Below are 23,501 nucleotides of genomic sequence, written 5' to 3'. Positions count from 1 at the left end.
GAAGCGGCTGCAGGAAAAATGTGAGTAAATGTTCATTGGAAGCACTGCCTCGGCACATAGCAGAGTCAAGATAGCCTTCGGTGAATCTGGAAACACGGGTGGAATGTATGGAGTGGAATACCACTGCTTAACACAGATCAGATACTTCAAAGTCTCTGTGATGGGGAGGACGTGTTTTATGAATGACAGAAGAAGAAATTGGAGTCAGTATGGATAACATACGGGATCAAGTATTAGAGTTAGTATTTATATATTTATTTGGAAGAATTTAGGTCAAAAAAAGGCAAATGGGATATACAAGGTGTATATTTTAAGTTGACAAGCCAGAATAACACGAAAAATAAGCTTCACACGAAAAAATGTGTAGAATCCAAATACGATTATTTCCGAGCGGGACATCTGCTTGTGCTAAAATTAGCCCGCCATCCCAGCCCCTGGGAGTGGGGTGGGAGGTAACTTTAAAATTTCAAATGCGAACCCCCATTTTTTATTGAAGAATCAGATTCTACATAAAAAACTACGAATATTTTGTCTTAAGCATTTGTTTTGATTCTTGGTAGTTGGCACTGTAGTTCAAGAAAGTCCATGTTCTCATTTTTGCGTGTAAAATGGTTATGGATAAATAAAAAATACTTATTTACTTCGTAAATTTTGATTCACTAAAACTAAAACTCTCCCTCTCTCCCCATACCGTGGGGTTTGAGAGAGACGAATTAGAGTTTTACAAATGTTGACCCAAATACTAATTTTTCGCAGATTAAGATACGTTTTGTTTGTTTCGTGGTCATGATGCCACACAACTTTTCATTATTTATTTTAGCTTAGTTATTTATTTTATTTATCCGTAACCATTGTCCACGCAAAAATGAGAACATGGATTTTGTTGAATTACAGCGCCAGCTACCAAGAATCAAAACAAATCCGAAATTTGTACCAGAACAGCACCGATCCCATACCCACTGGGATCTGTGAGTAGTTCTGTAGGTGCTCTCTCATCATACTGACCAAGTACAGGGTCAGTCGTCAGAGTTTTTCACATTACATTGAAGGAATCTTGTTCAGCACCACCTCAGATAAATTTAGCATCAGCTTATAAAAACACTTGGAGGGGCCTGACTTAGATACAAAAGTCTTTGGTAAAACGACAATAATAATAACATAATCCGAGGAAGCTTCTCTCATCTCTAATACTTTTAGGAATAGAAGATTCCGTTATGGATCTCACCTTTTCTGGGTCTGGCCACGCACCTTCGTTTGACACAAGGTGTCCAAGTACTTTGATTTATTTTGCTCCAAAGAGACACTTTCTTGGATTAATTTTCAGTCCGTCTTGTTGGAGACACTTAAAAAGGGCCTTTTTATGTGTTCATCAAATGCCTCTGAGAACACTACAATGACATCTAAACAACAAAGACAGATCGTCCACTTCAGGTGACTTAGAAGATTATCCATCATCTGTTCAAAAGTACCTGGTGCATTACACAAACCAAATGGAATTACCTTAACACATAAAGGCCCTCAGGGGTAATGAATGCAATTTTCTCACGATCAGCCTCATCTACGCCGATTTGCCAGTATCCCGCATACATGTCCATGGTTGAGAAAAACGTAGCCCCCTTCAGACAATCTAGTGTATCGTCAATTCGTGGAAGAGGGTAAACGTCCTTTTTAGATACTAAGGTTCCTGTAATCAACGCAAAAGTGCCTACTGCCATCCTTCTTCCTGACAACTACCACTGGTGACGACCATGGGCTCTGTGAAGGCTGAGTGATGTCATTCTTCATCATTTTCTCTACCTCGTCGCGAATTATTCGACGTTTCATTGCTGACACACAGTATGCTCTCTGGCTTATTGGCTGATTGTCTCCAGTGCTAATCCGGTGCTTCACCGTCGATTTGTCTAATTTGCTCTTCACCTATGGATGGAAGCATTCAGAGAACTCTTGAAGAATTACAAGTAGCTTCTTCTGTTGTTCCTTAGTGAGATGTGGTGATAGTCGAGCTAGAAGATCTTGTCTCATACTGGTAGCGCTAATTTCGCCAACAACTCGGCATGGGACGTTTCTATGACACTCAGGTGTTCGGCAATTAACGGCTCAGAGTTTGCTATGCACATGCGTCTTCGAAGGATCTGCGGTTCTCAGCGACAGTCAAATATCCACGATTCACAGAATCCCTTCTTAAACGAGACGACAGAAACGTTTTGTTGTCGACAGATCTGTTTTCTGAAACTGGCGACGGTACTTCTCCGAAATGACTGAATAGGATGCTTCAGAGTCCACAAGAGCTTGGGGTGGTCGGCCATCCATGAGGATATCGACCTTGTTTCCTATCATTTTTGTAGTGATCGACGGCGGAGGATTTTTCTCTTCGGCAGCCTCACCTTCAAGGATGTCGCACCCTTTAGTTTTCCAGGTTGCGGCAATTGGGTGATCGGCTGGAGCTTCTAAACGGCGATGGAGACCTCGATCGGTGTGCTGGGGGGCGTCCTCTCCAGCGGCTAGCTTGCGGCAATGGTAACCTACGTCGTCCTACAGACACATCTTGTTCGTCTTCATCGACCCGGAGCTGGCGTCCGCTAAGATCGGTCTGCTGTTTCTGGCGTGGGCGGCATCGAACATCCGCCGCCTTTCTCAACAATATCGCACCACATGTCCCGGTCGTCCGCAGTGGAAACAAACTGGTTGCTTACCCTGGGTCCTCCAGACGTCAATCTTCCTTGTGCCCAAACACGTTCCACATGCGGAATTGTAGGAGCGTAACTTTGCCGGGGACTCTGCTTTTTTACCATTTTAAAGGGAAATGAAGGAAGAGAGATTGGGTTCAATGTCTGTTTCACTTCCTCCATTATGAACCCTTGAAGCATACGGTTCTTTGCTCGAAGTGCAATCCAAGTGCCTTCTGAACTTCCTCTCTCACTTTCTGACGAAGAACACTTGTGAAATCAGTTTCTTCCTCCATCACAGACATCGATACGACGTTAGGAAGCTGTTCAAACTTCTTACGTGTAATTATTTTTTGATCTGTTGTTTCGATGTACTGGCACCATTTTATGAAGTCGTCTGCTGTCGAAATCTCCTTCAGGAGTAGGGCTTGATGCATGTCCTCAGCAACATCCTCCATGAGATGTTCAATCTTATCTTCCTCTTTCTTTCTAGGATCCACTATTTAAAACAGCCCCAAGACGTCTGTCATTTCTTCTGGACGCTGCGCCCGGCACTTTAATTTATCTGCAGCCTTGCACTTCTGTCGTTGTGTGTCGCCCGAATACTTGCGCAGTTCCGTCTGAAATACCTCCCAACCTGTGAAGTTCTCCTCGTTGTTCTCATACCATTGTTTGGCAGTGCCCTCAAAGTAAAAAAAATACGTTAGCCAAACACACGGTGTCATCCAATTTGTTAAATTTGGCTATACGCTCATATACCTTCAGCCACTTGTTAGGACCTTGGCCAGCGTCACCAGAGAACCTGGAAGAATGTCTCGTATGGTGGCACACAGTTGCTGTCATCGTAATGTCCTCTTATTCTTCTGACTTCGATAGGTTGTGATCTGTCGAATATGGCTCGAGCTCTGGTTTCTCGCCACGCAAACGGCGGCTGTCATGGCCTGATGAGAGTCACTGTGTAACCGATAACGTGCATTATCACAAGTTCCAATACCCAGCTAATCCACCAGAATAACGTCACGTAGAAGAGGGTGTAATTAGATGAATAACGAACACTAACTTCACGTAACGAAGGTTTATTCAGCACTTGCACATACAAGAGCGTGGAGCGAACTGCCTCCGGCCAGAACACATACGGTATATATATACAGTTATAGAACATTCCAGTAGAATGATTCTTGACATTTGTGGATAATTCTAGAATGAACCGAATATAGAAATTAAAATTATACAATTCAGGTGAGTTTCGAAAGCACGACCCTCCATCCAATAGTGCAGTGTCATAACCACTACACCACTTCGCTACTCAGCTTCTTCTGCGACAATATTATGATGTTCATACATTTCATTTGAAGCTATATTACAGATTAAATTAGGACTGCAGATCTCATCTAACTCTTACAATCATTTACGACATCTTTTCCATTTTCTTTTATTTTTCATTGTTCGTACTGGGAGGAAACGTCGAGTCCCAGCATTCACCTAGCAGCCAAGGTGATCCTTAAGTAACTAGTTTTCATCAAAGTTACTTGGAAAGCGGTTTAAGTTTTTTTTTCTTTTTTTGAGTCATCAGTCTTCTCACTGGTTTGATGCTGGCCGGTGCGAATTCTTCTCATATGCCAACCTCATCAGCTCAGAGTAGCACTTGCAACCTACGTCTTCAGTTGTTTGCTGGATGTATTCCAATCTCTGTCTTCATTTACAGTTTTTGCCTTCTGCAGCTTCCTCTACTACCATGGAAGAGATTCCCTGACATCTTAACAGATGTCGTATCATCCTGCCCCTTCCCATTTTCAGTGTTTTCCACATATTCCTTTCCTGGCCGATTCTGCGTAGTACCTCCTCATTCCTTACCTTAACACTCCTCATAATTTTCAACATTCGTTTGTAGCACCACATCTCAGACGCTTCAATTCTCTTCTGATCTGGTTTTCTCACAGTCCATGTTGCACTTCCATTGAATGCTGTGCTGCAGACGTAAGTACTCAGAAATTTCTTCCTCAAATCAAGCCCTATATTTGATACCAGTAGAATTGTCTTGGCCAGGAATACCCTTTATGCCAGTGCTAGTCGGCTTTTTATGTCCCCCTTGTTCTGTCCGTCATTGGCTATTTTGGAGGCTAGGTAAAAGAATTCCTTAACTACATCTACATCATGACCATCAGTCGTGATTTTAAGTTTCTTGACGTTCTCGTTTCTGCTACTTCCCATTAGTTTCGTTTTTCTTCGCTTTCCTTTCAATTCATTTTCTGTACTAATTAGACTGATCATTCCAATCAGCAGATTATCACTTTCACTCAGGATAGCAATGTCATCGGTGAATCGTATCATTGATATCCTTCCACCTTCAGTTTTAATTCCACTTTTGAACCATTCATCTATTTCCTTCACTGCTCCTTTGATGTATTGTAAAGATTGAACAGTAGGAGCGAAACTCTACATCCCTATCTTACCCCCTTCTTTATCGAACACTTCGTTCTAGGTCGTCCACTCTTATTATTCCCTCTTGGGAACTGTTTATTATCTGTCTCTCCCTATAGCTTACCCCAATTTTCCTTAGAATTTCGAAAAATTTCCACCATTTTACATTGTCGAACGCTTTTTCCAGGTCGACAAATCATATGAACGTGTCTTCATTCCTCCTTAGTCTTGCTTCCATTATGAGCTGCAACGTTGGGATTATCTTTTGGGTGCCCTTACCTTTCCTAATGCCGAACTGATCGTCATCTAACACATCCTCAATTTTCTTTTCCATTCTTCTGTATATTATTCCTGTTAGCAACTTGGATTGTTGAGCTGTTAAACTGAATTAGCGGTAATCCTCGCACTTCTTAGCTCTTGCACTCTTCGGATTTGTATGGATGATATTTTTCCGAAAGTTAGATGGTATGTCGCTAGACTTATGTATTCCAGACACACACACACACACACACACACACACACACACACACACACACACACACACGTGAATAGTTGTTTCGCTGCCACGTCCCCCAATGCTTTTTGAAATTCTGATGGAATTTGATGTATCCCCCTGCGTTATTTGGTCTTAAGTCCTCCAAAGCTCTCTCAAATTACGATTCTAATTCTGGACCCGCTATCTCCTCTAAATCGACTCCTGTTTCTTTTTCTATCACATCAGACAATTATTCTACTCATAGAGGCTTTCAATGTACTCTTTCCACCTATTCGCTCCCTCGTCTGCTTTTAAATGTTGTAATTCCCGTTTCATTCTTAATTTTATCAGCCTTGCTTTTAATTTCACCGAACGTTGTTTTGACTTTCCTACATGCTGAGCAAACCCTTCCAACAATAATTTATTTTTTGATTTCTTCACATTTTCCATGTAGCCATTTTGTCTTAGCTTCTCTGCACCTCCTATTTATTGCGATGCTCATCAACTCGTATTTCTCTATTAATGAATTTTTGCGCTTTCTTCTTTCACCTAGCAACTGAAGTATTTCTTCTGTTACACTTGATTTCTTCGCAGTTACCATCTTTAGACTTTCGTTTACCTTTCAAACTTCGGTGATCACCTTTTTTAGAGAATTCCATTCCTCTTCAATTTTACTACATATGGAGCTAATCCTTGTTGCTGTGTCTATAGCCTTAAGGAACTTCATTCCTTAATATTTCCCTATCAAACTTAATTGTTTATTGATTCTTTGTGACCAATCTCTTAAACCTCAGCCTACTCTGCATCACTACTAATGTTTATATATATATATATATATATATATATATATATATATATATATATATATATATATATATATATATATATATATATATATATAAAAAACTGAAATATTCCCTCATCACCCAGCCTTTTCCTCCTCCTCTTGTGGTTCTTGAAGTGAGTATTCGCTATTACTACCTGATATTTATAACAGATGTCAATTAGTCTTTCTTCTCTCTCATTACTTGTCCGAAGTCCTTATTCTCCTGTAACCTTTCTTTAACTCCATCCTCTAAAAGGAATTCTAGTCTCCCATGACTATCAGATTTTCATCTCCCTTTATGTACTCTATTAACCTTTCCATATCCTCATATACTTTCTCTACTTCTTTATCTTCAGCATGCGACGTCGGAACGTATACCTGAACTATCATTGTCGGGGTTGGTTTGCTGTCAATTCTGGCAGTTCCCATGGATCCGGAAAGGACGACTGGGTGTGCCAGTCCTTTATTGCTTGTGTGTCACATGAGGCTAGGTGGATATTTCTTGATGATTCTTACAGTTTTTAAGGAAATTTCTTGGCAAGCTGGAAAAATTGTGGATCCAGGCTTTCTGCTTACCTGACCAGTCGCTAACTACGGCATTTATGTAGACTAGGAATGCTCGGTCTCGTCCGTGTCGCTAATTTAATACCATGATTTACCATGTAAGTAATTTACTCTTTTTCTCGCTATTGAGTGTAAATATAACAGATCCGAGTTGTAGCGAACTCTTTTTCCAGTTTAATAGATGGCCTCAAAGCTACGACACTGGTCGTTATAATATTAGTTACAAGAGCAACCAAGCAATTCTTATTCAGTATGTCTACGTATGGCTGAGGTTGTCCTCGATGGGAAACTGTGCGTAATATTCATATACACTAGGGGTAAACCAGTAAATGTTGTTTAATAATCCTTAGTTTTAACGATTTAACGAAGCTTACAATGCATCATATTAGTCTTTAATTTGTAATGTTAAAAACTTTCATTGTGGTGAATAAATAAAATGTTTCTTACTTTGGCGTAGAGCATATGATTTTTATGCTAATTTACATCATGTTCTTCCTCCAAAAGTTAGGCTAATTTATTAGCTAAATTTTTAGTTTCTATATTGAAATTCTTAGGAAATCCAGTAGCAATTCTGACAGTAAACAAAATGGGTGCGATGACCTCAAAAATACAGAGTTATTGTTTCTCTCTCCGTCAAGACAATAAAAAACGTTCGTAAATTTCTTTCTAGCTTTGGAGTGGTACATGGCATTAAGATTTAGATTTAGAGCAACAATAATCTTTAAAGTGCCGACATCATCATGATCATCAGGAATTTGACATTCCGTACTTTACATTAGCTTCCTCCTCACTTTGTCACGCACCCATCTTGAGCCTGCGTCACATTTTAACATTGTTTGCTGACTGCAACCATTAAGCTGTCTTCGAGATATTTTCTTATTGTTTGGAATCTAGGAAAGAACATCTTCCGTCCGTTTGTCCAGATAGCCCAAGGTACGTTTCAATTCCACATCAGTCATAATTGCGATTTACATGGTGGTCTCAATGGTACATGTATCTGCTTTCCTTTCTCTCTTCCCTATTTAGAATAACATCTCTAACAGTGTGGGCGTAGTGTGATTAGCTGAAAGAAATTATTTGTTACACCTGTTTTCTGTGTCTTTCATGTAAGTGATGATGGAGACAGGAATTGATAAGTATTAGTAAGAGGCACACAGCCACCATGTTGCAAATGTGTACTGCTGCAGATATGCATAGGTACGACTAATGCAAAGATTATTTAGAAATAGATTTAGAAAAGTTTCTTCTTTTAGAATTACGCTAGATACTAAATTCCTGTTCTAGTATATAACCTACTTTAAAGCAGTAGTGCAATGGTTCTAAGAGCAGTAATTTTTATTTGCAGGAAGAAGATGCCGGAGGAACTGCTTCATATTGTAGCGTGATTTCAACACCGAGTGTGGCAAATGATGGTTTAGGGCATCTGTTAATGCGCTCAGTGGATCGGCGCTGGATTCGATTCTGGAACACGTACGAAAGAAATTTAGATTACATATCGGCGACATTTTCAAGTGTTGGCTCACTCGCTGTGATTGACTTAGATTCCTGAGGGGTAAAGGAGACTTTCTGATTCGGAATTACCCCTTATTCCATATTGACAGAAACACCAGAACTATGTTAATGAGACTATTTTACTGCTTAAAGGCCAGTTAATTTTTATTAGTGGAAATGTGTGGCAACAAGATGCTCTCTTACTGAGCTGCGGATAACGTAAAGAAGCCATCTAAGTGCAACACACTGCATATCGTGGTTGTGCCTTTGAGACTCGTATGTGAACTGAGAGTTTCTACAGGTGGCAGCTGTAGGATCTGGTGACTTCACAACTAGTGGTATAGTAGCAGGTGAAAATTTCCAAAGCGGGCGCAGAGCAGTAGGCTGGTGGAGCCCGGGCGGCGATGCCCGCAGCAGCAGCAGCTGGAGCTAGAGGGGCGGTCCGCGGCGGTGGCAGCGGGCAGCGATGAGGCCCCGCGATGAGGCCGCGCCGGCGGCATGCCGCTAGCCCCTCCCGCCGCCGCCGCCGCCGCCGCCGCCGCCGTCGCTGCCGACGCCCGTCGCCGACGAGTGCCCGCGCCGCCAGTCCCGGCGCTCAATCGCCAGCGCCCGCCGCTGCCGCTGGTAGCTGTGCTGCTGCTCGCGCTGGCCACCGTGCCGCCGCCTTGCTGCGAGGCCGGCCCGCGGTACAGCTCCCGCATCGTGGAGACGCGGTCGGGCGCCATCCGCGGGGTCATCCTGCAGCTCAACTCGCGACACCTCGAGCCCGTCGAGGCCTTCCTCGGCGTGCCGTACGCCGCCCCCGCGACGCGCTTCTCACCGCCACAGCCGCCGCTCGCCTGGCAGGTAGGCTGCTTTGTGTAACACATTGTGCCACCCGTGTAGTTTGTTCACGGCATCCTGAACGGATTTTCAAGCGTTGTGGTGAGCCTACAGAAGTCCAACACAGCCAGCTGAGGGGAAGGGCTGGGAGGCGGGGCGGGGGGGGGGGGGGGAGAAGTGCGGCATACTGCAACAATCAGTATTTTATTCACACAGTTCAACCACATATATTCAATGACATGTCCTCACTGCACGGCACGGCAAATAAGGCACGTCAATCACTGGAAATATTTAAAGTACACAGATGTACTTAACTAACATGTGCAATAAACACATGTACTTCACAGTGAGATGGTAAAATTCGTAGGATACATCCTGATATCATGTCTGACCTCCATTCCTCCGACATGTGCAGCAGCTCGATGTGTCATGGACTCATCAAGTCCTAGGAAGCCCGCTACATAAATATTGAACCATGACGACTCCATAGTAGCCCATAGTTGCGAAATTGTGGCCAGTGCAGGATTTTGTAGATGCACTGGCTTATCGATTATGTCCCGTAAATGTTCGTTTGAGCGAGGTGACGGAATGGTTAGCAAACTGGACTCGCATTCGGGAGGACGACGGTTCAAACCCCCTTCAGGCCATCCTGATGTAGGTTTCCCGTGATTTCCCTAAATCTGTTGAGGCAAAGGCCGGCATAGTTCCATTGAAAGGGCACGGCTGACTTCATTTCCCATCCTTTCCTAATCCGGAGGGACTAATGACCTCGTTGTTTGGTGCCCGCCCACAAATCAAGCAATATACCAAACGTTCCGTGAGATTCATGCTGGGCGTTCTTGGTGGCCAAACCATTTTCTCGAATTGTTGACAATGCTCTTCAAACCAGGCACGAATACTGTGACTTGGCGCTTTGTCATTCATAGGAATTCCATCGGTGCATGTGAACATAACGCCCATCAGTGGGTAAAAATGGTCTTCAAGCAGCCGAACATCCAGAGGATACAGTCCATTCCACGTAAACACAGCCAACACCATTATGGAGCCACCACCATAACAGTGCCGTATTGAGAACTTGGATCCAGGGCATCGTGAAGTCTACGATACACTCGAACAATTTCACCAGTTCCTACGAACTGAACTCTGGACGTATATGATCGGGGCATGGTTTTCCAGTCGTCTAGGACCCAACAGACATGGCCGTAAGGCCAGGAGCGGCGCTGTAGGCGATCTCTTGCTGTTAGCAAAGACAATTGGCGTCTGTCTTTCGCTACCACAGCCCATTAACGCCAAATTTGGCCGCATTGTACTACACGTTGTGTTGCATGTCTGTTAGCACTGACAACGCAAACGCAGCTGCTCTCGTTCGTTAACACATTGGTGAAAGGTAATGCCTGTTTTTTTATATTCTCAGCGCACTTTTGATACTGTGGGTGGCGGAATATTGAATGCCATAATGATTTTTCAAATTAAATGTGCCATGCTCGGCCTCCTACTACCATTTCGCGTTAAGAGTCTGTTAATTCCCTTCGTGTAGCCATAACCATGTCAGAAACTTTCTCAACTAAATCACCTGAGTACAAATGACACCTCCGCCAAAGCACTGTCCTCTTGGACCTTATGTACGCGATATTACCGCCATCTGTATCCGTGCACATCGGTATCCTATGACTTTTGTCACCTCAGTGTATTGTTAGATCACCAATGTCCACAATGGCCTGACACTGTACCATCGTGGTCAGAAGTCGTCCGGCGTTCACAGGCTTCAGCTGACCCAGAACTAGGGGGGCATCTTATCTTTCAGGGTGTTGTGAATAAACTATACCGCAGCATATACGGTACCCTATTAAGCATCATTTCTCATAGATACACATGGAATAGTCATAACCTCCCAATTATCGCCTCAAATACATAAATTTTCATATTATCAACAAAAACTTGGTTCGTTAGCTGCTATTTTCTTCTGTTTTGAAGTCATGCTGGAGTTGTCATTCATGCTTTTATTACATGAGTTTTCAAGAACTTAAAATTTACACTAAAGATGATTGCAGAGTGTCTGAAATAGATTTGCTGTAATGAATGATTTGAAAACTCCTTTGACCGTAGTTGCCAATTTCCTTGTTTACAATACTTACATTACGGTCGGTAAGCACATGGTTTCTAATGGAATCCAACCTCTATTAATTTCCTATCATTGATTTCCTTGTCAAGGCACTATTTCCAGAACGCAGCAAGTCCAATAGCCTTGTTGTTGGCCTCGATCTGTTTCTGCCCTGCACCAAGAATGTTCAAGTAGAGGATATATGAGCAAGCACCCCCGGATCATGTCTTGTTCAGTACTCACAGAAATCGTCTCTTCATGTTTGTTTCGCAACGAGGGACGCCCACCGCAGGACGATTTAATTATATCCAAACAGGATACTGCGGATCATTTACTGGGGTTAGATACCTTTGCAGCAACACCAGGCGACAGTTTATTCTTCCACATGGAGATGTAGTTGGACTCTGGAGTTCCCATCACTGGTTGAATGCTATGAATGAATTCCTTTCCGGATTTCAGTCGGTAGACTACAGCTTGATAATTGGGCAGTAGATGATGCAAATCGTTGACCTGATTTAATCTCTCCACATCACCAGTGAAGGCATTTCGGAGAGTGGAGGCAGCTGTTCCAACAGTCGAGAATAGATTGGCGACAGGAGTTTGCTTCATACAATCTGACAGGTTTTGGACTGTATTATTGATAGCAATGTCAACTTACTGGATGTGAGCTGTTGCACTGTGTACAGGTGAGACGTACTCTGCAGGTACCACACACAACGAAAGAGCAGATGGTCTCAGGACGTGATGGGTAGCGCCACAGGTGTTGGCTGTGAGAGTCCTCAAATTATTGTTCTTTGCACTGAATTTTAGTCTGTTGTTCCAGCAGTGTTTCTTGAAAGACAGTGAAAGATTGATAGTAACACCCAGATATTCATGTGTTGGTCAGTGTTTTCTGTGTGCTCGCACGAACGCAATACCGTCTCACGCTGCTAGTGGTTCCTATTAAAAATGGGTAGAATGCTGATAAGGTTGGATTATCGTGTGGCAACACGTTTTCAGCAAAGGTGGACTTGATGCAGCTGTGTCACGTCAATTCAGTTGGCTTTCTTTTCCCCCTGGACGCCCCTGACAGAACCGCATAATTTCTGCTGCTACTAAACTCGATTTACCGCACAGTACTGCACTTCATCAATGTCCTGAGGCTTTGTGATTTGGCTCCTCCAGCCAGCACAATGTTGCGACTGATGAGTGTAACACGATTTTGTATGCTAGTATCCACCCAGGAACTAACAAAAACTTAATTGTAATATTTTCTTTTCTTTTTCCAATGTGAAAACTGAAAATTTAAACTACCCCACTTTACAATGTAGGATGAGCATCGCATTTTTTATTTTAAACTTCGCTTCGCAGCAGGCAACCCAGATATTCCTACATTGAACTAGCAAACGGGATAACAGCATTAACTTACATATTGTCCCTGATGACGACAAAATGACGTCATGCAAATGTGAGCTGATCTTTGAATGTGGGTTACAAGCTCTTATTGACTTTCGTATGATATATTTTCCTAGTTATTCAAAAGTATTTGATATGTAATCTTTTCGTCTAAGACTAGTTTACTTTACCTAAAACTTTTATCCATAGCCCTAAGCTGAAACTACCTTACCCTATCCGCCAAATGAAAACTAGTAAAGTATTTCTGAGAGTTTGTATACTCCCAAGGGTGTAGTGTGTAAAAGTTGTTCATCTCTGACATTTAACAAGAGGTGTAATAAAGCAGTCGCTTTTCATTAATACTGAGGAGATATCTAAACCTTAGTAATTCTGTTGGAATGGTCAAGAATCAGATAAAACCTCTAACTACGTAAACCTTGTGCTTTAAGCCCATCAGTTGGTTCTAAGTAGGCACAAATATCTATAGATTGGTGTAAATTTACTAACCCTGTCTTCAGTCAAGCTAGGCAGAATATTTTCACTGCTGGCCTCCAACATTAGCTCGGTTACGAATATGTAGTGGCTTATCTAGAATTATCTAAAATATTATTTCAAATGTTCGCACGCACATGGATGCACGCACATGGAGTCATCTGTGCACAATAATGAACATTTTGAAGGATTATGGATAATAGTCGTCGAATAAAATAGTGATTTATATAGACCAGAAAAATGGAGAAAAGCAACTATTCTGCAAACGAAAACAGGACAGTGAGGTGCAGTTTCTTTACTAGCATCCAGAAACCAATGATCCAAACGACGTAAGTACACCACTGAAAATACATGGGATCCATTAAACGAAACCTGGCACGATGTACCTTATAATTGTCGATCCATGTTTTGCAACTTAACATATAAGAGCCCTAACACTGACAGTAAAATCTGAGTTATTAACTCATAATTTACCGATTGACACGAGGTTTCGCCAATAGCATCTCAACTACCTCTCTACAAATTTCAATCTCTTTCCTAACACGTCTACTACCTTCTAATCTACTCGCCATCCCTCCAAAATCCATCTTTGACCACTATTCTGCCTCTTCACGCTCGGAATAAGCATGGGGTCTACAGAGTCTCTTGCTTTCGCTGTCATAATTTCCACACTTGCTGTATACTCGCGGTAGGCTGTGTTCCAACAAACTTCAGTAGCTAGGTTTCATTCCTCTCCTACCTGAAACAAAAACAGTCACATTGCCTGCAATGGCAGGAAAGGTTCAGTACTTACAAGACTATGTTACCAGACTGTCCACCTTTTCTGAATCCAGAACTACTAAAATGTTCAGACCCTAAAGTCAATTGTTTAAATGAATTGTTAGTCACGTTATGGATCTATGATATATTTAAATACGCTAATAACGAACGCAGGAGTTGCTGGTAAATATGTATATGCCATAACTGGAGATTTGGTGATGTGATGTATATTTGTTTTGTTTCTCTTAGCCCAAGGTCTTCAAAAATTACCCGCTTCGTTCCCAGGTTGCTTACGTTTATGCACTTAAGGAATTTATCTGTTAAGGAACTACTTTCAGCAGGAAACCAGGGACACCCGTTTAATATAGATTCCCCAACGTTGATCTCTAGTCACATTTCTTCTTGGATTAACAAATCATATATTTGTAAAAAAATTAAAATATTAAAAAAATTTTTTGCTTAATTGAAGTGGACTTTAAGCTATTTACAATTACCTCATTCACATGGAATTTAGGAAAATTCTCCTCTGAGATATGAGTTTCTGAGCCTAACAAATGTTTCTCTACTTTGCGTGGAGAACTCTTAAAACAGAGGGATCTAATAGTAAAGACGTGCGAATGATGAAACAGCATGACGTTCCAAGGACATCTGCTGAGGACTGAGGTAGTAAATTCATCTCTTAATACTTGATCAGATTGGTGGCCTACAGGGACACGGGTGATTCCTGATATGGGCTTCTCCACAGTGGTGGCTCGTGAACATGCAACATAGGGTTGAAAGGGTAGTTATATGTCCAATAAAAATAGCCTGAGAAGAAAGGGGTTAGCTCAAACCTTGTACACTGTTCAAAATCTGTTCTGAAATCATATGTTTGGGAATTGATACATCTGCTAATGACAACATCAATTACTGAGAGTTTAATTAGGATAGCTCTTTGACTATATATCGATATTATTGTTCAAAATTTTCATCTATTCAAGTCCACACTAAGCGAAATTCGTTGCTCTTTAAACAATGACGGTCACTTCATTCTCCATAGTTACGGAAAACACACTGTTGTCCTCGTCCATATTCACTCGCACAGTGGTTATGAAGAGAATATTTCGCCGACTCGCAAGAACTGCTTCAGTCTGCACGCTGAAATTTCCAAATTAATTTACGTGACACTGCCACTGCAATATGCACGTGTTTTACTTGATGTTATAAGATAAACAAATTCATCAACTTCATTGGTAGTTTGTTGAAGTTGTCGCACTCTTTACCTATTCTACACTTTATTATCTGTCTTCAACTTCTATTATAATACCTTAACTCAGGCCTTCGCATCTATGGAGCTCTGCTCGCCCTGGTTTTTGTATCAATAACTGTAAGGACAGAACTCACGGTAAAACTTCCCCTCCGCCACTTCTACCAGCTTAATTTATATAGAAGGTATTTGAGGTTACAACTGGACAAATTCATATTTTTCAAAATTTAATATCAAATCAGCTGTGTCATGTACATCAAACCTTTTTAGGAAATAAATTCAGTCATGTATCCATCCCATTTTAAATAAGAATCAGTAATGAAGTTCGAATAAAATTCACTTTCATGAAAGAAGACTCTTAACAACACACAAATATTATTTAAATTGAAAAAATCAGAAGTAACATTTATTCTAACCTTAATACATTTGTTGCATAATGTTCACAGAAAAATAATGCAATGCTTGTATTTCATTAATTATAAGCTTTTCATATTATTCAGTGATGCAAGGGAACTGAATAAAAGAACTTCTAAATGACAATATATAAATTTGTGAATAGTGAAAGGGAATACGTGACAACTGATGGGTTCGTTCTGCTGCCACTTGCTCTGACTCCATCATCTTCTGCTGTTTCTTTTGCGCCATATGCAGTACATCTATTGTTTCAGTTTGGTATAGACGCCTGTCAGTGTCTGTGTCTCATCATCTTTCATTGCAATCAGCCTAATCTTCGACTTTCGGCAATACCTGTCATGGACTCTTCCCTTCACACTAAATCTGTGTGGACTTTGTCTCCATCAAACCTATAAGAACAATTTCTATGACGTTGATACGTCCCTGTATCTCACAGACAGTTTGTGTGTCAAAAATAAGTTATGCTATCAATCCTTTACCGGTTTCGCCTGTTTTAAACCATCTTCAGACATGTTGTTCTTGTTATTGTTGTGGTCTTCAGTCCTGAGACTGGTTTGATGCAGCACTCCATGCTACTCTATCCTGTGCAAGCTTCTTTATCTCCCAGTACCTACTGCAACCTACATCCTTTTGAATCTGCTTAGTGTATTCATTTCTTGGTCTCCCTCTACGATTTTTACCCTCCACGCTGCCCTCCAATACTAAATTGGTGATCCCTTGATGACTCAGAACATGTCCTACCAACCGATCCCTTCTTCTGGTCAAGTTGTGCCACAAACTTCTCTTCTCCCCAATCCTATTCAATACTTCCTGATTAGTTATGTGATCTACCCATCTAATCTTCAGCATTCTTCTGTAGCACCACATTTCGAAAGCTTCTATTCTCTTCTTGTCCAAACTATCTATCGTCCATGTTTCACTTCCATACATGGCTACACTCCATACAAATACTTTCAGAAACGACTTCCTGACACTTAAAGTTATACTCGATGTTAACAAATATCTCTTCTTCAGAAAATCTTTCCTTGCCATTGCCAGTCTACATTTTATACCCTCCCTACTTCGACCATCATCAGTTATTTTGCTCCCCAAATAGCAAAACTCCTTTACTACTTTAAGTGTCTCATGTCCTAATCTAATTACCTTAGCATCACCCAACTTAATTCGACTACATTCCATTATCCTCGTTTTGCTTTTGTTGATGTTCATCTTATATCCTCCTTTCAAGACCCTATCCATTCCGTTCAACTACTCTTCCAAGGCCTTCGCTGTCTCTGATACAATTACAATGTCATCGGCGAACCTCAAAGTTTTAATTTCTTCTACATGGATTTTAATTCCTACTCCAAATTTTTCGTTTGCTTGCTCAATATACAGATTGAATAACATTGGGGAGAGACTACAACCCTGTCTCACTCCCTTCCCAACCACTGCTTCCCTTTCATGTCCCTCGACTCTTGTAACTGCCATCTGGTTTCTGTACAAATTGTAAATAGACTTTCGCTACCTGTATTTTACCCCTGCAACCTTCAGAATTTGAAAGAGAGTATTCCAGTCAGCATTGTCAAAAGCTTTCTCTAAGTCTACAAATGCTAGAAACGTAGGTTTGCCTTTCCTTAATCTAGCTTCTAAGATAAGCAGTAGGGTCAGTATTGCCTCACGTGTTCCAATATTTCTGCGGGATCCAAACTGATCTTCCCCAAGGTCGGCCTCTACTAGTTTTTCCATTCGCCTTTAAAGAATTCGTGTTAGTGTTTTGCAGCCGTGACTTATTGAACTGATAGTTCGGTAATTTTCACATCTGTCAACACCTGCTTTCTTTGGGATTGGGATTATTATATTCTTCAGACGTACCACCATGGTGTAGATCTGAAGATGGTCTAAAACAGACCGAAACCGGTAACCTCCTAAAAAAAAATTTCTTGTGGTTGTGACTGTGCGCGCGACTGCTACGGTCGCAGGTTCGAATCCTGCCTCGGGCATGGATGTGCGTGATGTCCTTAGGTTAGTTAGGTTTAAGTAGTTCTAAGTTCTGGGGGACTAATGACCATAGATGTTAAGTCCCGTAGTGCTCAGAGCCATTTGAACCATTTTTTGTGACTGTGCACGTGCATTTTTAAGTAATTAAAAAAACGCTGTTCACCAAGTGGAGATAAATGTTCTCAGAAATTATATTTAACTGCATTTGCTTTCTAACGTTCCTTGATTTCGTGTCTACTGCTCCTACGTTTTTGCAATTATGTAAGTGGAGAATTAGCACACTATCCTTGTGCGCTACTCGTTCAAAAAATTCATGTTGTAACCGCACGTAGAAATCGCACTTATATAAAAATATTTTACACGCAGAATAACCCCTATAATAAACATTACCTACTACTGCTTCCTGTAGAGAGTCCCTAAGTTCCTAGACGACACAGACTAATCTACATCTAAAAACTTAAACTGACTATAGTGCCACTTGATATAAAGAAAAATGGAAATAATCTAGTCAAGTTGCACATGAGGTGCGAGAAGAAATTGTAGGCTACTTACCTTCCATTAGGGACGTGGGTGCACCCAGCGACTGTGATATGATTTACAAATGATAAACCTCAGCAATCATTTGTCCTTTTTTGCAGGTTTTATTTGGCAAATATAGATATTATCTAGTGCCTACTCTGACAATTAACAATTCATATAATTAAGCAATAACTCTTCTTGATATTGAAGAAATATCTTAACTTTACTAATACAGGTAGAATTGTCAAGAATAATATGAAACACCTTACTACATAATACTAACTACATAAGAATCTCTTATCAGTCGTGTCATAGGTAGGCACGCCTATGTACAGCTTAGGGTAAAATTATTAAATCTGTTTTCACCCTAGCTAATCAGAATATTCCCACTGTTGTTCATCTTGGCGGTGTCTGGTATCAGCTGGGTGACAATGATGGAGCAACTTATCTAGAATTATGTCTGAAATTATTACTTATGTTCGCACACAACATGGACTCTTCTGTCTACAATGATGAATATTTCGATGGTCTGTAAACGATATTTGTCCATTAAAACAGTGCTTTGTATAGAAGTGACAATGAAAACAACAGCTGTTCTGAATGTGAGAATGGGACCGTTGCTGCAGGTCGTTTACCAACCTCAACACATCATCGATCCACACGTTATACGAACTACACCGACAGAAAGTGCGTGGGTGCTGCTAATGAAAACTAACAGGACAAACCTTTGATAGTTGTCTCTCTGTATTTTGAAACTATTAACAAATAAAAGCTCTGAAACTGACAAAGTCTGAGTCAATAAATAAGAACTTTCCAAATCGTACAGGCTTTTGCTCAATCATGTCTCTGCTAAATTTAATCCCCGTCCTTATACGTCTACTTCCTTCGAAGTCGAATCGTCATCCTCCCAAAATCCATGTTTCACCACTCTTTCTGTCACTTTAAGCATGAAGTAAACATTAGGTCTACAGAGCCTCATGTTCTCACAGTCGTCATTCTCACAGACCTCTTATAAATTTTGTGAGCTGTGTGCAGCCGAATTTGAAGTCAATATGTACATTATGTTGGATGACAAGAACTGAACTTCCGCAGAAACTTAATCACAGTTGATGGTAACTCTTGTGGTATATTATCCATCTTGGTTTAACTCTTGATATATATTGTGCATCTTGGTTGGAGGATGTTGATGGTTGCATGAAGTTGATCATTTCTTCTGTACTTTATTTCTGTATTAACTCTTGTGATGTATTGTCCATCTTGGTTGGAGAATGTTGATGGATGCGTGAAGTTCATAAAGGTCGTCTGTACTTTATTTCTATGCTTAATTATAAGCTGCACCTTGACCTGAAATATTTTATAATTATAAATCCTGAGAATTATAACTCTAAAAAGATTCTCTGATAACCGAAAAGCGTATTGCGCAGCACTGCCACTGATATAGTCAAAAGAAAAGGAGCAGCGATTTTCCAAGGACAGTAAAAAGTTCCTGACACTCCAGAGATAAGACTACAGTAATAACACCAACAGGTTTCTGCATAAACAGGTATGAGCCTGCAGTAAATTGTGTTTGTTGGTAAGGTAAGCTATGAGTGGGATGTAGACTCAGATACATTGGCAGTTAACCGCAGAGTTAACACTTCAATTATAAATTTGGTATTAGGAGAAATACAACGGGTGATTATAATTAAGCTTCAGCTACTTGACCCAGTGTAGACAGGAAACTGTTCGCCGTATGACTACCCAACTTTATAAGAAATGTAGTATAACTGCTTCTTAGCAAGCGGTAGTGCTGAGTTGAATGTAGTGCACATGTTTTCAAAACGATTTTTATTTTCCAAAAGGCCATCACAAAAAAATTCCACTTTCAGAGGAAAGGCCCAATCATAAATAGACAAAATATATCCACCCTCCCGTTTAGACAGTACCAGTACTATTGATAAGAAAATATCAGGGCACAACTCCAAGTCAGTCTAAAACACATGGTCAAGCTCCAGCAGCAATCAACATTAAATGGTACTGAACGTGCTCATCCAAAATTCTTACGTAAAACTTAATAGTTTAAAAACAAGAAAATTAGCGGATTATAATGCAAAACATAAAGCTGGTCAAGCTCCAGTTAACATAAAACCGGCGCTGAAGGTGCCCAGGGAAAACATGTTTAATTCAGTTTATTTAAAACAAGCAACGTTAAAAAGTGTAATTCAGAACCACGCCGATCATTCTCCGGTTTCAGATAACAACAAACTGGCTATGAAGGTGACCACCCAAAATTATTATGTACATATTTGACTGTTCAAAAACAAGAGCACTAGTAGATTTAATTTAAAGCACAACGCTGGTGAAGCTCAAACATGATATCGGCACCGAAGATGGTGACCCAAAATTTCTTACGTTAAAATAAAATTTGTTTAAAAGTAAGGAACATCAGAGGCTTTAATTCAAAGTAACGCTGGCCAAGCTTCAGCTTCTATTAAGATCAAATTGGCACTGAAGGTGCTTACGCAAAATTACCATGTCAAATTTTAGTTGTTTAAGAAGAGAACAATAACAGATTTAATTCAAAACGCAATGCTGGTAAATACCCAGCTTCAATTAAACTCAAAGCGGCACTGCAGGTGCCCGATCCACATTGTAAAAATGCATTTACCAAGGTAAGTACAAGTTTTTCGAAACATAACTGCTTCATCCAGCTTCAGTCACACCCGCTTCATTCAAGGCACAAGGTGGGCACCGGTATTGATAGCGGAACTGCACTTACTACGTACCAGTCCTAATTGTTAATCCCAATGCAACCATAGTTCCGAGTTCTGATACAATTATTGTTACTATCATGGAACGAGGTGGGACCAAGAGCCTGAGCGTTGTGAAGAGTTGAACCGTTACAGGAATGATCTTCAGATTGGGCGCTGCTAGGTTTGCACTGTTAGTAGTGTTAGTGTCGTGCTTGCTATTATGGCGACTGATACGGTGACGTAGATTTGAAAGGCAAGCATCAGTGTGAATTACAGTTGCATACAGTCAACGTAGGTTTGGACAAGGCGAGCAGGCCTTTAATGTAAAGCTGCTTTATCAAAACAACAGCAGTAGTGCTTCTTAATTTCGCGATTTTGCCGCATTAAAAGGATTCGGACAGATCCTGTTCCTCCACCGAGGCTGAAGAACATAAAGAAACATTGACCGATAGTTTCAAACTACGTGGCGAAAAAGGTCAATATATTTGAACCGATGTCATTTGTGGCTGTAGGGTTACCAGAAGAACAACGTTTATCAATGACACACTAACACACGTTGAAGATAGAAAGTGAGCATAATGAGGGAGCAGCCAGTATCACAGCTGAGGAGTTTCGGGCAGTAGTAGGGCGCTATCTAGTTCAGTTACAGGCAGTCGTGGATGCAGATGTTCGTCACATTGAGTAACGTTTGCAACCTGGGACGTTAAACATGGTACGCAATTGTCTCAAGTGAAAATGAAAAATCGTTTATTCGTTACTTCCCTTCCGCATGTCTTACAAAAGTTTCCGCAAACATTCACTGTCCTCTGATGACACGTGTTTCATGAGGATTCTCTCAAGCGGGAAAGTGTAATTATTACTTCCTTGTATAGCGCACGAATCAGTGACATGTCGTCACCGCGTATTTTCAATTATCTCTTAAATTAATCGTTTGTGGTTCCGTATTTATTAGTTCTTGCTTTTATCATCGCACATTTTCACCTGTGGCAGTTTTTGCTATTGATTTTCATATTCACTGTATGTGGACTGAATCTGACAGTTATCCTTTTGAGTGGATAATGTTACGCACAACCATTTAAAACTGGAACCAACATTATAGAAATTGTATTGGTGCTGTAAACAGGGGATAATAGAAACTTTCGTAACATTTGACGGATTATTTAGAATGACTTATTACGAAACGACGTTTCGTATCACGTCATTGCCTGAAGGAAGTAGCTTGCAGTCTTGCAAAAACGTTTTCTGTGATTTAAAATAGGAGGGGATATACCATCAGTTGACTTTTATGGTGCCAATTTCGAAATCATTGGAAAGTAGGCAAGTCACTGAAAGTATAGTTCATAGGCTACAATCGATGACTAAAATGGAAGAATGTTATTTTGCGTAGGTTTCTTCTGAAACTTGATCTATCGGTTTTTTTGTGTTTCTATAACTGACTATCTATCTGTAACATAAACAGTTTTCAGCAACTGGGTAAGGGGCGAGAGTTGTCTTCGGGAAGCCAAGTTGCTATCGATATTGTGATTATTCGTTACTTCCCTTCTGCATGGTCCACGGGCGGCATTAGACTTCGTAACGACCGTCGATGATGTAATTGAATGGAGGAAAGCCCTTTATACAGCACAAATATCATGAGGAATGAGATAAAGGGGAACTGCAGGGAAATTAAGACTAAATGGAAGCATGAAAAACGCGAAGAAATAGAAAAAAGTAACGTCGGAAGGATTGGCTCAGCACACGGAAAAGTCAAAACAACCTACGGTGAAATGAAATGCAAAAATGAGGTAACATTAAGACTGCAAAGAGAATTCCACTGTTAAAAGCAGAGGAGAGAGAGGATAGGTGGAAAGAGCACATCTAAGGCTTCTATGAGGGGGAAGACTTGTCTGATGCGATAGAAGAAACAGGAGTCGGTTTAGAAGAAATAGGGAAGTCCAGTATTAGAATCACAATTTAGAAGACCTTTGGAAGACTTTAGTTCAAACAATGCAGAAGAAATATATAATATTCCACGAGAATTTCTGAACTATTTGGGGGAAGTGGCCACAAAACAACTATTCATGTTGGTCTATAAAATATACGCATCTGGCAACATACCATATCACTTTCCGAAAAATATCATCCACACATTTCCGAAGACAGGAAGAGCTGACAAGTGCAAGAATTGTCGTACAATCTGCTTAACAGCTCATGCATGCAAGATACTGTCAAAAGTAATATACACAACAGTAGGAAATAAAATGGAGGATCTGTTAGACGATGATCAGTTTTGCTTTTAGGGAAGATAAAGGCATCAGAGAAGCAATTCTGGCATTGTGGTTGATAGCTGAAGTACGACATACAGAAAAATCTCGACAGGCTCATAGGGTTGTGAAACCTGGTAGTCAATGGAAGGCAGGATTCGGTTACGATTGTGGACGTGGCCGTAATCAGTTAATATTGGTTGCCTTTTACAGTTACACACAATTTATTTTAAACCAGTAATTCCACACTCAACAATAAATAAAAATACCACACATTATTAACGAAAGAATAAGCAAAAGTGTAAATAACAGTGTTTTCAATGAGTTACAATTTAGCAAATCACCAGTAAATACACATACAGCAGATAATGTTTTA

General features: G+C 40.7%; 1 protein-coding gene across 1 annotated transcript in view; it reads left to right on the top strand.

The window, feature by feature from the left end:
* Positions 1–8,941: 8,941 nt before the first annotated feature.
* Positions 8,942–23,501, top strand: part of LOC124594261 (neuroligin-2-like) — a 335,593-nt gene continuing 321,033 nt past the window's right edge. The window contains exons 1-2 of the mRNA XM_047132625.1: positions 8,942–9,067; positions 9,119–9,289. Of these exons, the coding sequence (XP_046988581.1) occupies positions 8,942–9,067; positions 9,119–9,289 (297 nt within the window). The remainder of the gene's footprint in view (positions 9,068–9,118; positions 9,290–23,501) is intronic.

This window comes from Schistocerca americana, chromosome 2 (assembly GCF_021461395.2).
Source record: "Schistocerca americana isolate TAMUIC-IGC-003095 chromosome 2, iqSchAmer2.1, whole genome shotgun sequence".
Taxonomy (NCBI): Eukaryota; Metazoa; Arthropoda; class Insecta; order Orthoptera; family Acrididae; genus Schistocerca; species Schistocerca americana.
The sequence above is the reverse complement of the archived record's forward strand: the minus strand, read 5'-3'. Positions and strand labels throughout refer to the sequence as shown.